The 13,410-nt window shown below is 40.9% G+C and overlaps 1 protein-coding gene across 3 annotated transcripts in view; it reads left to right on the top strand.

Moving 5' to 3' along the window:
- smpd4 (sphingomyelin phosphodiesterase 4) overlaps positions 1 to 13,410 on the top strand; it is a 124,977-nt gene that overhangs the window by 91,830 nt on the left and 19,737 nt on the right. For all 3 annotated transcript variants that reach the window (XM_069933775.1, XM_069933774.1, XM_069933776.1), the window contains 2 exons: positions 7,902 to 8,107; positions 10,592 to 10,828. In XM_069933775.1, the coding sequence (XP_069789876.1) occupies positions 7,902 to 8,107; positions 10,592 to 10,828 (443 nt within the window). The remainder of the gene's footprint in view (positions 1 to 7,901; positions 8,108 to 10,591; positions 10,829 to 13,410) is intronic.

Below are 13,410 nucleotides of genomic sequence, written 5' to 3'. Positions count from 1 at the left end.
CTCTGATAGTGAGAAAGCTGAACTGGGTATTTGTTCAGCTGAACCTTGAGCATCCTCTGGGTATTATACTGTGAGTGAACCCCTTGTCATCCGGAGCTGCTGTTTCATCACTTACACTGAAGGACGGTGTTTGGAGACACCATTTTTCTGGTCATCAGTGCCACTAATGTTGGCTGCAGGAATAACGTGGGGAAGTCTTAAAACGTAGAATGTTCCAGCAAAGTACAGGCCCTTCGGCTCACGATGTGCTGGCCTATGGAAACTTATTTCCCAAAAGCCATTCTCAACAGGGCTCCACATTTAATTAAAAGCCTTGTTTTCTTTTCACCTCACGTAAGACCAATATTTTTAATGATATTTATGTCGTCGTTGGAGATTACAGAAGAAACTAAAACGTGACTGCTTCACAAGAAAGGAGGCCCATAAATATTGAGCAGGGTCCTTGGGGGGAGGGCGGTTGTCATAACTGATAAAAGGGTGTAATAGACCCTCTATATTTCTTACATCCATGTGTCTATCTAACAATCTTTTAAACATATCAATTGTACCAGCCTCCACCACCACCCCTGGCAATGCGTTCCAGACACCCACCACCCTCAGTAATTAGCTAAAAAAATCTTACCTCTGACATCTCCCCTCAACTTTCCTCCATTCACCTCGAGGCATTTTTGATGTGACCTCACTTCTTTTTTTTAAACTTTATTTATTCATTCAAAAAACAAATAATATATGACATATACAGCAATTAAACATGAACGTTTTTTTATATGTATATAGAGAAAAAAAGAAAAGAACCTCCCCCCCTCAGCCAACTCTCTTAAGAGCTATAGAAAAAGAAGAAAGAAAGAATATTAAAAAAAGAGTTAAATATACATGTTAAAATCTAATCAATATAAAATGAAATGTAAATATTCCGAGTATAACAGCCACTTATTAATAAAAAAAATTATAATTATCATGCAAAACATATGTAACTTTTTCCATTATTAAACAATATTTCATTATGCCATCGAGTAATATCAATCATATTTGTATCTTTCCACGTACTAGCAATACATTTTTTCGCTATGGATAAAGCTAAATATACAAAAGCAAGCTGGAATTTATCTAATCCCAAACCTTTCAGAGGTTGCAAACTACCTAATAAAAATACTGTTGGATCTAAAACTATTTTAATCTTATACAGATATTCCAAAAACGATTGAATTTTCTTCCAAAAAGGTTGTATATGTATACATAACCATCAGCATGAAAAAAAGTTCCAACCGTATCACCACATCTAAAACACAAATCTGATTCATGAAAACCATATTTTTTAAATTTTTCAGGTGTCAAATATAAATGATGTAAAAAATTGTAATTATTCATTGCATAACGTGCATTTATCAATCTAGTCACACTATCATAACAAATATCTAACCAATCACCTTCAGAAAAAAATAAAACCAATATCCACTTCCCATTTAATTTTAGATCTATCCCAACCCTGTTTATCCATACCATCCTGTATTATTTGATACATAAATGAAATACAACCCTTCTCTGGTACCTTCATAAGAAAAGTCTCAAATTTAGTCATTTTGGGTAAAATTATATCTCTACCAAACATACATTTTACCAAAGATTGAATTTGATAATAAAGAAATAAAGAATTCTTATCAATACCAAAATCTTCCCTCATCTGATTAAAAGATAAAAACTTACCCTCTTTAAAATAATCTCCCAAATTTTTCACACCTTTAAAACTCCAATGCAATAAACTTTGATTATGTATTGAAAAAGAAATAAGTTGATTAATTATACAACGGAGTCAAAGCCAATAATTTACCCCTAGAGCCTATCATTTTATTTTTCTTTATCCATAACTTCATTAAATGTTTTAGTATAGGCACATTATATTGTTGTAACAAATTTATATTCCACCTAAACAAAAATTGATGTATTTCAAATTCAGAAATACTTGCCATCTCAATTTTAGCCCAACTAGGAGGCCATACCAAATCCATCAATGAACTAATAAATTTAAATTGGGCTGCCTCATAATAATTTTGAAAATGTGGTAAACGTAATCCCCCTAACTCATATTTCCAAGTTAATTTATTCAAAGCTACTCTCGAAAATTTACCCCTCCATAAAAACTCCCTAACCATTTTATTTAAATCTCGAAAAAAAAATTTATCAAGTAAATACGGAATAGATTGAAACAAATATTGTATATGTGAAAAGATATATCTTAATTGTATTTATCCTTAATAGGTAAATCTTTCCATTTAATCAAATCAGTTTTAATTTTTTTCATTAACGGAGCATAATTTAATTTATATAAAGATTGATAATTAACATTCAAAATTATATCCAGATATTTAATTCGATCAGTCCACTTCAAATTAATAATATTCTTATAAACTGAATAATCTCCTTCACTTACCGGTAATATTTCACTTTGTTCTCAATTAACTTTATATCCAGAAAGACATCTATATTGTACTAAACATTCCTTCAAATGCAAAAGTGACTGAGCTGGGTTTATTAAAAACGCCAATACATCATCAGCAAATAAATTAATTTTATACTCCTCATCTAAAACTTTCATACCTTGTATCTGTGTATTTTGTCTTATCAACTGTGCTAAATGTTTCATCACTAACGCAAACAAAGCTGGTGATAAAGGACAACCTTGGCGAGTTGATCAAGTTAACTTAAAAGATTCCGAAATCAAACCATTCGTCAATACTCTAGCTACCGGTTTACTATATAGAGTCCTAATCCAACCAATAAAAGAAGGACCAAACTTAAATTTCTCCAAAACTTTAAACAAAAAATTCCATTCAACTCTATCAAATGCTTTTTCTGCATCTAAGGATATCATCATCGGATGATCTAAGGATTGTCGAAATCTATTAATCAAACTTTTTTTCTTTCTTTGGCTTGGCTTCGCGGACAAAGATTTATGGAAGGGTATGTCCACGTCTGCTGCAGGCTCGTTGGTGACTGACAAGTCCAATGCGGAACAGGCAGGCACAGTTGCAGCGGTTGCAAGGGAAAATTGGTTGGTTGGGGTTGGGTGTTGGGTTTTTCCTCCTTTGTCTTTTGTCACTGAGGTGGGCTCTGCGTCTTCTTCAAAGGAGGTTGCTGCCCGCCGAACTGTGAGGCGCCAAGATGCACGGTTGGAGGCGATATCAGCCCAGTGGCTGTGGTCAATGTCGCAGGCACCAAGAGATTTCTTTAAGCAGTCCTTGAACCTCTTCTTTGGTGCACCTCTGTCTCGGTGGCCAGTGGAGAGCTCGCCATAGAACACGATCTTGGGAAAGTGATGGTCCTCCATTCTGGAGACGTGACCCACCCAGTGCAGTTGGGTCTTCAGCAGCATGGATTCGATGCTTGCAGACTCTGCCAGCTCGAGTACTTCGATGTTGGTGATGAAGTCATTCCAATGAATGTTGAGGATGGAGCGGAGACAGCGCTGATGGAAGCGTTCTAGGAGCCGTAGGTGATGCCGGTAGAGGACCCATGATTCAGAGCGAAACAGGAGCATGGGTATGACAACGGCTCTGTACACGCTGATCTTTGTGCGTTTCTTCAGGTGGTTGTTTTTCCAGACTCTTTTGTGTAGTCTTCCAAAGGCGCTATTTGCCTTGGCGAGTCTGTTGTCTATCTCTTTGTCGATCCTTGCATCAGATAAAAATGTGCAGCCGAGGTAGGTAAACTGGTTGACCGTTTTGAGTTCAGTGTGCCCGATGGATATGTGGAGGGGCTGGTAGTCATGGTGGGGAGCTGGCTGCTGGAGGACCTCAGTTTTCTTCAGGCTGACTTCCAGGCCAAACATTTTGGCAGTTTCCGCAAAACAGGACGTCATGCTCTAGAGAGCTGGCTCTGAATGGGAAACTAAAGCGATATCGTCTGCAAAGAGTAGTTCACGGACAAGTTGCTCTTGTGTCTTGGTGTGAGCTTGCAGGCGCCTCAGATTGAAGAGACTGCCATCCGTGCGGTAACGGATGTAAACACCGTCTTCATTGTTGAGGTTTTTATTGGCTTGTTTCAGCATCACGCTGAAGAAGATAGTAAAGAGGGTTGGTGCGAGGACGCAGCCTTGCTTCATGCCGTTGTCAAACTAATCACGCGCAAAATGTTATCTGAAGCATATCCTTTATAAAACCTGTTTGATCAATATGAATCAACTTTGGTAAAAATTTAGCCAATCTATTCGCTAATATTTTAGCTATTATTTTATAATCTACATTTAACAACAAAATTGGTCTATATGAAGATACTTTCAAAGGATCTCTATCTTTTTTGGGAATTACTGTAATTAAAGCACTAGAACAAGACTCAGGTAATTCATAATGTTCTCCAACTTGACGTAATACATCCCCAAACACTGTAGATAAATCATCATTAAAAAATTTTATAAAATTCAACCAAAAATCCATCATCACCAGGCGATTTACCGTTCAGCATTTCCAGCATAGCCATTTAAATTTCCGAATCAGTAAATGGTTCTTCTAACTCCTGTATATCTCCACCCTCTAATATCGGTAAATTCAACTGTGATTAAAAAAAAGATCAATCAATCCAGTTTCCTGTTTTCCTTCAGATGTATATAACATTTTATAAAATGAATAAAACTCATCATTAATCTCACGAGGTTTATAAGTAATAAGAGAATTTCGTCTAACAGCATTAATAGTCCTCGATATCTGTTCTTTCTTTAATTGTGACGCCAATACCTTATGTGCTTTCCCCATTTGTAATACCGTTGTTTAGTCCTATTAATCACACATTCAAATTGATAAGATTGCAAAGTATTAAATTCCAATTTCAACCTAGATAATTCTATTTTCTGATCTTCTGTAGCATCTTTCTGGAATTCCTTTTCTAACTCATCGATCTGTTTCTCTAATTCAAGACTCAATTGATTCTTTTTTATTTTAGAAGTATAACTAATTATTTGTCCTCTCAAATAGGCTTTCATAGCATCCCATAATACAAACTTACTTTGAACAGAATTAGAATTTTCTTTCAAAAAAATTCATTTGTTTTTTCAAAAAATCAATAAATTCCATATTTTTTAACAACATTGTATTAAATCTCCAACGATAAGCTATTTGAATTTTCTCAAAAGTCTCATATGTAAAATATAGCAATGATCTGAAATCACCCTACTTTTATATTCTGCTTGTATTTTCCCTTGTAAATGTGCCGATACTAAAAAGAAGTCAATCCTTGAAAACGATTCATGTCTAGATGAATAAAAGGAAAATACTTTCTCTGTCGGATTAAGACGTTTCCAAATATCTACTAAATTAAGATCTTTCATCAACGCTTGGACCTGAATTGCCATCTTGGATTTTTTAACTTTCTTCGGAGATTTATCTAATAAAGGTTCCAAAAAACAATTAAAATCACCACCAACTAAAATATCATTAGCCTGACCCAAACATAAAAATGCATCCGAAATAAATACTTCATCATCTGCATTTGGAGCATAAATATTAAGTAAAGTCCAAAATTCACTAAAAATCTTACAATTCAATTTAAGAATACATCCTGCCTTTTCCTCCATTGATTGTAATTCAAAAGATAAATTTTTATGTATCAAAATTGCTACACCTTTAGCTCTAGAATTAAATGAAGAAGAATATACATGCTCACCCAGTCCCTTTCTAATTCATGCTTTTCTTCACATTCAAATGTGTTTCTTGTAAAAAGGCAGTATCAATTTTCATTTTCTTAATATATGCCAAGACTCGCTTACGCTTAATCGAACTATTTAATCCTCGAACATTAAAAGTAGCAAACCTCAACTTTGACATATCTACTATTATTACTAAATACCAATAATATCTTTATATAAAAATTCAAATCAACGTATATAGGCCTTCCAATAAGAAAAAAAATCACACATTAAAAACTAAAAAAAAAAGATAAAAATACCCCCCCCCCCAAAAAAAACTACCAAAAGTTCCCTAAACAAAAATTGGGTGTGGGTCACCCACCAGTGGCTGATGACTAGTAAAGAACTTAGTGCAAATCTCTCCCAGCCAAACAGTCAATAACATCAAAATATCATAATAACAAAAAAGAAAAAATAGAATAAGAAAATTCTTCTTTTCATCCAGAAGATTCCAATCTCGAAGATCCCATTTCAGAAGGAGGTAGACTCTTTCCATTCCCGTTTTTCCCAGTTCTGCCATTTCTTCCGTTTCTAGAGCAACCAGATTTTTCTTTAGGAGATAATGGTGGACTACGTCTTTGTCCTCTTATATCTGGCAATGAATCAGCAAAAATCATTGCTCCACGATCAGTTTCAAAAAACTGAAATTGATAGTCTCCATAAAACACCTTCCACACTGCAGGGTAACGAAAAGAAGACTTATAACCTTTTCGCCACAAAACTTCTTTAACGGGATTGAGTCGACGTTGAATGACATCTTGACTCAGATCAGGATAAAAAAAGACTCTGCTATTCTGAATCAATAATGGGGTTTGTCGTTGTCTCGCATTTTGTACTGCAAGTCGAAGTATTGCTTCTCTATCCAAATAACTCAAACATCGAATTATTACCGGTCTCGGAGGTTGACCAGCTGAGGGTTCTCTTCTTAAAACTCTATGGGCTCTTTCCAGTGCCAATCCCCCAGAGAAAAATTCCTGCCCTAATATTTGCGGAATCCAGTCTTTAAAGAAACGAAGAGGATCTTGTCTTTCTAAACCTTCTGGCAAACCAACAATTTTCACATTATTCTTTCTGCTTTGATTCTCCAAATAATCTATTTTTCTTTCTAGCTCCTTCTCACGTTCTCCTATGACTGCTTTTTCAACCTTCAACACTTTTTCTGTGTTAGAAATCATTTGTTGTTTACAGTCCAAAAAAGCAGTCTGAAGTTTTTTTAATTCTTCATAAGATGCATCCACACGTGTCTTAACCATATTTAATTCTGAACTTATACCAGCATTCATTTGAACCATTTCATTCATTTGAGATGTCAACAACTCTATTCCAGGTTTTATCACAGTTTGAATAACACCATTCATTTGCATACACTGTGATTCAATAAAGCTCGGCTCTGCTCTCTCTGACATAGTGGCAGAACAAGGTAACTGCCGCTCCTGCTGCAACTCAACAGAAGGCATTTTAAAAGTTTTACTGCGGGTCTGGACTCCCAGTGACAGCACTCCAACTTCCTCAGGGGGTCGCCGCTGGTCGACCCCCATATCTCGTTTTTTTATCAATTCACGAAGAAAAACGATTTCTTCAGATTGAAATGCTACCTGATGCATTTCCAACAATGGAGTCGTCTTCCTGCGTGCTCCCTCCATTGAAATCAAAAGGCTTTCCAAATCGGGGTCCACTTCTTGGGAACACGCACCTTCTTCCGGAGAACGGGTAATTCCAGCGCCATCCTTCATTTGGTAAGCAATAGATTTTTTTTTTCAGCCCCCACAGGTGATCTTTGGGGTTTAGACAATGAAGAGATGGAGCCTGGGGCTGTATCAAGTCGTCTAGGTTCCAAATCTTCAGCACTTCGAAAATGTAACTTCTTAACTTGAGGTTTAGTCTTTTTACCATTAGTGGCCATAATAATTCCTTAATACTTTAAACTAAAATTTTAAAAGTTTAAACTTGAAAACAAAAGGTTAAAAAATGGGTATTTAAAAGTCTGGCCAGAGAGGTCGAGATTGCACGTCTAGACTCTACGCCATCTTGCCACGCCCCCACTTCACTTCAATGACCTTCTGTCTTGTGTCGCCCTCAAGCCTGAGTGTCAGCCAGGCTTGGGTGTGACTTGAACCCTTGACACGCTGTCTGTGGTGCGGTTACTCGCACTGAACCACAGGCAGTCTACAGGTTGAGAGGTGTCGTATCCTGTGTGCTAACCCCTGCCTACCTTGCCTTCCCACAGCTGAGCGCCAGTTTCTGGAGCCTGACCCCATGCATCGCCCTAGACAGCACCGTGCATTCGCTTCTTCCGCCTTCGGCAGCAACTTCGTGTCCTCCTGGCATTCCCCAGTGGTGGACAGCACCTTCCGAGTGAAGACTCATGTGTACAACCTGGAGGGGCAGGATTGTGTGTACACGCAGATGTTTGGTCCCGAGGTCAGGAACCTGGTGAGTTCGCCTCCACAAAGTGGGCCGGCGTGCAGGGAACGATTAGGAGAAGGGGCTACATCAGGGAGGGGGACACGACCATTCATCAGGTACAGTGGCCAATGGCTCTTCGGTATGGGAGACCAGTTGCCAATCCTAGCTGGGGCTCAAGCTTTGTCTGGGGAGGGGTAGGATTTGAAGCATCTCCCGTCCCTTTGTTTGTTTTTCCTTCTTCCGCCAGAATGAATACCTACTTTGAATGTTGATCAGCTTCCGCTGAAAACCACTTGTGTTTAGAATGTAAAGCCCAGTCTCTGTCGTTTTGGAGAAACATCAATCCCAATGTGACACAACTGTGCTGGAGAAACTCGCCAGGTCCCGCAGCATCCATAGGAAGTAAAAGGAAGGTGACATTTCAGACCTAAGCCCTTCTTTGGGAATGAAGTCCTGACCATAGGATAGGCCCAGGCTCGAAACATCGACCTGCTTCTTACTTATGTGGATGCTGCGTGACCTGCTGAGTTTCTCCAGCAAGTTTTGTTAAAGTTTCAAGCCTTTCAACCCTAGAATAAATTTCAGGACCACAACCTTATTGCAAAACTTGAGAACTCAGTTAGCTCTAGAGTGCGCAGCTGGTCCTGCAGTAAGTCTGCCTACTGGTCTGACCCTTTGGTGTCCAATACATGACTCTGTTCTTTGTCCACACAGAGTGGTAGATGGAATAAGCTGCCAGAGGAAGTGGAAGAGGTGGGGACACTTACAATGTTTAAGACATTCAGACAGGTAGGAATGGTTTAGGAACATGGCCCAAATGTAGGTAAATGAGAGGAGCTCAGGTAGACAAGTTGGTCGGCATGGGCCTTTTACCCTGGTGTAAAACATTTTTCCAGCATGCGGAAAGGTGAAGTTTGATAGCATCCCCTAACCAGTCGCTGACTTTGGCTTTTCTCTTTGGAGCAGAGAAGGGTGTGGGGTGACTTAATAGAGGTCGACAAGATTATGAGAGGCATATACAGGGTGGACAGCCAGCAGCAAATTACTGGGGCGAGAGTAGCAAACACCTGAGGACATCTGTACAAGGTAAGGGGAGGAAAGTTTTAGGGGAAACCCTTTTACAGAGAGGGTGGTGGGTGGCTGGAATGCATTGCTGGGAGTGGTACTAGAAGCTGGTACAATAGGGACATTTAAAAGCTTATTAGACAGGCACATGGATACAAGAAAAATAGAGGGTTCTGGGTGTGAAATAGAGAAGGTTTAGATTGTTAAGTAGGTTCATACAGGTCAGCACAACATTTGGGCTGAAGGGCCTGTGCTGGGATGTTGTATGTTCAACACCCTTTGCCTGTGCGTAGCTGACATTGTTCATCCGTTCTTTAGGAACACAGGGTATTTTGGCAGCTGAAGATACAGCCTTGGCAGCAGTGGATCCAAAATAAAACCAGGGACATCCCATGAGCTGGAGCGCACAGGTCCCTTGTAAATGAGCAGAGTGGCTCTCAGCCTGGAGAGGTTGCAGTGACAGGGAGCGATGAGATCCCAGAGGATTTGAAAGTGGGGATGAGAATTTCAAAATCTCGGGGCTTCCAGTCCAGGAGCAGCCCAAAGGATGCTGCAGAAATTCAGCAGTCCAGGCTCCATCCAGGCTGGATCCCTTCACCAGGTCCCACACCACCATTTGGGGCCCCAAACTGTCCTTCCAAGTGAATCAGTACTTCACCTGTGAATCTGCAGGGGTCATCGACTGCATCCGGTGTTCCCGATGTACATCAGAGAGACTGGACGCAGACTAGGAGATCACTTTGTCGACCACCTTCATCTGCCATCGCAATAGTGGGGCCACCCATTCCAATTCTGCACCCCACTCTCGCACTGTCACGTGTCGCCATGGCCTCGTGCACGGCCAAACCAGGCCCACCCGTAAATTGCAGGAGCAACACATAATTTTCCATCTGAACCCTCTCCACCGGATGGCATTAATTTCTCCAGTTTCTGCTGGACCACTCCCCGTTCTCCCTCTCTTCCCCATCTCGCTTTCTCCACTTCTCCAGCTCTCCATTCCTTTCCATTCCTAGAGCCATCCCCTCTCCCCATTTTCTCCTGTGCCTTCCCTCCCATATCCACCTATTATCTCCTGCCTGTGGGACTCTGCTCCTCCCCTGCCCAGCACCTCCCCCACCATTTTGTGTAGGCACCTGCCCACGTTTTGCTCATTCATACCTTGATGAAGGGCTCATGCCAGAAACGTTGCAATCTAAAGGACACTGTTTGACCTGCTGAGTTTCTCCAGCATTGTGCTTTTGATCCACCTGCAGTGCCTACAGACTTTTGTTTCAGTCCCTGAATGCTGCTTGACCTGTGTTTTGTGCTGCTCCTCTTTTCCAGCATCTGCAGTCTCCCTTGTTTCCTTGCAGCCCAGGGGCTCGGTTTGCACTTGGACGTGCAGGGAACCAGGCTGTCCGTGAGTTGAGGTGTGGACCGCACATTAAAATGTGGCTTCCCCTGCAGGTGATGAAACTGACCCATTTAATAGCGCAGGCCAAGCAGACGGCCAAATCTATCTCTGACCACACTGCCGAACAGTCCACCGGCCACTCGCTCATGTCTTTGCTGGGCCTCTCGACCTACGATTTTAACACCTCATCGTACGGAAGCAATGACTTGGATGACTTGGGGCCCGACGAGATACGAAAAACGGATGAATATTTGGAAAGGTCACTGGAATACCTGTGTCAGGTGTTCAAGGTAGGTGCACGTTCAGTGCCAGCCACACAAAGCAGCTTTGCCGTGTCAGTGTGCTCTGTTCTTCTGCTACCATAACGTTGCCAAGGGCACCTTTCAACGTGGCTTTCTCCACTTGGCAGGAAGTTAATGCTGGACTGTGCTCACTTACAGCGGCAGCGACCTGGGTTCGAAACCCGCGCTATCTGTAAGGAGTTCGTACATTCTCCCCATTTTCCCCGGGGCCTCTGGATTCCTCCCACTGTTCAAAACGTACTAGGGGCTATAGGTTAAATGGGTGGCATGGGCTCATGAGCTGAAATGGCCTGTTACTGTGCTGTACGTCTAATCTAAACATTGTTACAAGCCCAAAGGACCCTAAAAACCAGCAGCAATAGATATTCACCACGACAAATGGTTACTTAAACAAAAGTTGTTTTTAATTATCCTTAAACATGAAAACAGATTCACACTTTAACTTATCTCTATTAACTTAACTAACCCAACTTAACCCCCTTCTAATTCTAAATGCACATGTATGTAATATGTGTGTAAATTTAAGAAAAGTTCTTTGGTTCACAGTCCAATCTCATTTCTTCTTCTTCCAAGTTCACTGGTTGCAGGCAATTCTTATACTGTGCACAGAATTTATAAAGTTCACCAGGCTTTAGTTCCAGGATTTCCACCACTGAGGTACCACCATTAGTCACCTTAATGATTTGCTGATGAAACTTGCCCCATCAGGGTTCTCCAGATGATAACCTCTTTCTTTCAGGCTACACAGAGTTCCTTTCTATTCCACTTATTCCAAGAAAAACATCAGACAGATAGCACTTCCAGCCATCCGCCACTCTGGAGCTTCTGTTTCAGTTCCAATAAACTTGTTACAGCTTTCTGTGTCACACAATCAAAGACTTCCTTCTGTCTCCCTCTCTCTGAGACTCTGACTGCCAGGAAACATGTCCTTCTCTCTCTCACCTCCAAAACCCCTGACCCTCTCCAGCAAACAATAGGAGTTAGTCTTCTGGTTCATCTGTTTTTAGGTAAACAAGAACCCCTCAATGACCTCTAAGCAATCTTGTCAAAAGCCTTGCAAAAAGTTATCAGTAGACAGCCTTTCTGCTTTCTGTGGCTTCAAAGACAATAATCCATTCATTCATGACGTCAATTCAATTAACACCCACTTGTGAAATCCATGGGCATTTTGAACAGTTTCTGCAAAGTACTGTGGACATGAAATCTCCAGTATTTCAAATAAGATCTGCTTTAAAGTGTATGTCACCTACTCTACTTTTTCCAATTTATCTCCAAATATTATGTTATACTATAAGCTAAACAATATAGTTATTGGGCTGCATGCAGCTGCTTTTGTCAAGACAGTAAGCTTTGGGGATATTTTTGCAGACAAAATGCAGGGTTTTTCAGAATGGCAGGCAGTGACTAGTGGGGACCGCAAGGTTCAGTGCTGGGACCCCAGTTATTTACAGTATATATCAATGACTTAGATGAGGGAATAGAAAGCAGCATCTCCAAGTTTGCAGACGACACGAAGCTGGGTGGCACGGTTAGCTGAGTAGAGGATGTAGGGTGACTTGGACAAATTAGGTGAGTTGGCCAATGCATGGCAGATGTAATATAATGTGGAGAAATGTGAGGTTATCCACTTTGGAGGCAAGAACAGGAGAGAAGATTATTATCTCAATGATGTCCGAATAGGAAAAGGAGAGATGCAACGAGACCTGGGTGTCGCTGTGCACCAGTCATTGAAAGTGGGCATGGAGGTACAGCAGGCAGTGAGGAAAGCGAATGGTATGTTGGTATTCATAGCAGGAGGATTCGAGTACAGGAGCAGAGAGGGTCTACTGCCTTTGATGAGTCCATACCTGGAGTATTATGTGCAGTTTTGGTCTCCTTATCTGAAGAAAGGCATCCTTGCTATTGAGGGAATGCAAAGAAGGTTCACTAGATTGATACCAGGGTCGGTAGGACTTACAAATGAAGAAAGGCTGCATCGACTAGGCTTATACTCATTGAAATTTAGATGATTGAGGGGAGGATCTTATGGAAAAGTATAAAATTCTTAAGGGATTGGACAGGCAAGATGCAGGAAGGTTGTTCCTGAAGTTGGGGAAAACCAAAACCAGGGGTCACAGTTTAAGGATAAGGGGGAAGTCTTTTAGGACTGAGATGAGAAAAATTTTTCTCTCATAGAGTGATGCATCTTGGAATTCTTCACCACAGGAAGTGGTTGAAGCCAGTTCCTTATCTCTAAGAGGGAGTTAGATTGGCCCTTGTGGCGAAGGGGATCAGGGGTATGGGGAGAAGACAGATTCTGGGTACTGAGTAGACAATCAGTGTGATCAAAATGAATGGCAGTGTAGGCTTGAAGGGCCAAATGGCCCACTCCCATACCTATCTTCTATGTTTTTTTTTCTAAAAAAAAATTCTCACTGCTGGTAGTCCCAGTTAAGGAGTTTGTAGTGTCAAGCTGGGACGTGGAGGGGTAACCTTGTTCTCTCCTTGCCTGTGGATCGGTGACGTCCTGGGGTTGCACACACCCTCCCTCACCACCAAGCTGACCTCGTGGTTTTGCTGGAGGTTCTGAG

The sequence above is a fragment of the Narcine bancroftii genome, chromosome 4 (assembly GCF_036971445.1).
Source record: "Narcine bancroftii isolate sNarBan1 chromosome 4, sNarBan1.hap1, whole genome shotgun sequence".
Classification (NCBI taxonomy): Eukaryota; Metazoa; Chordata; class Chondrichthyes; order Torpediniformes; family Narcinidae; genus Narcine; species Narcine bancroftii.
The sequence above is the reverse complement of the archived record's forward strand: the minus strand, read 5'-3'. Positions and strand labels throughout refer to the sequence as shown.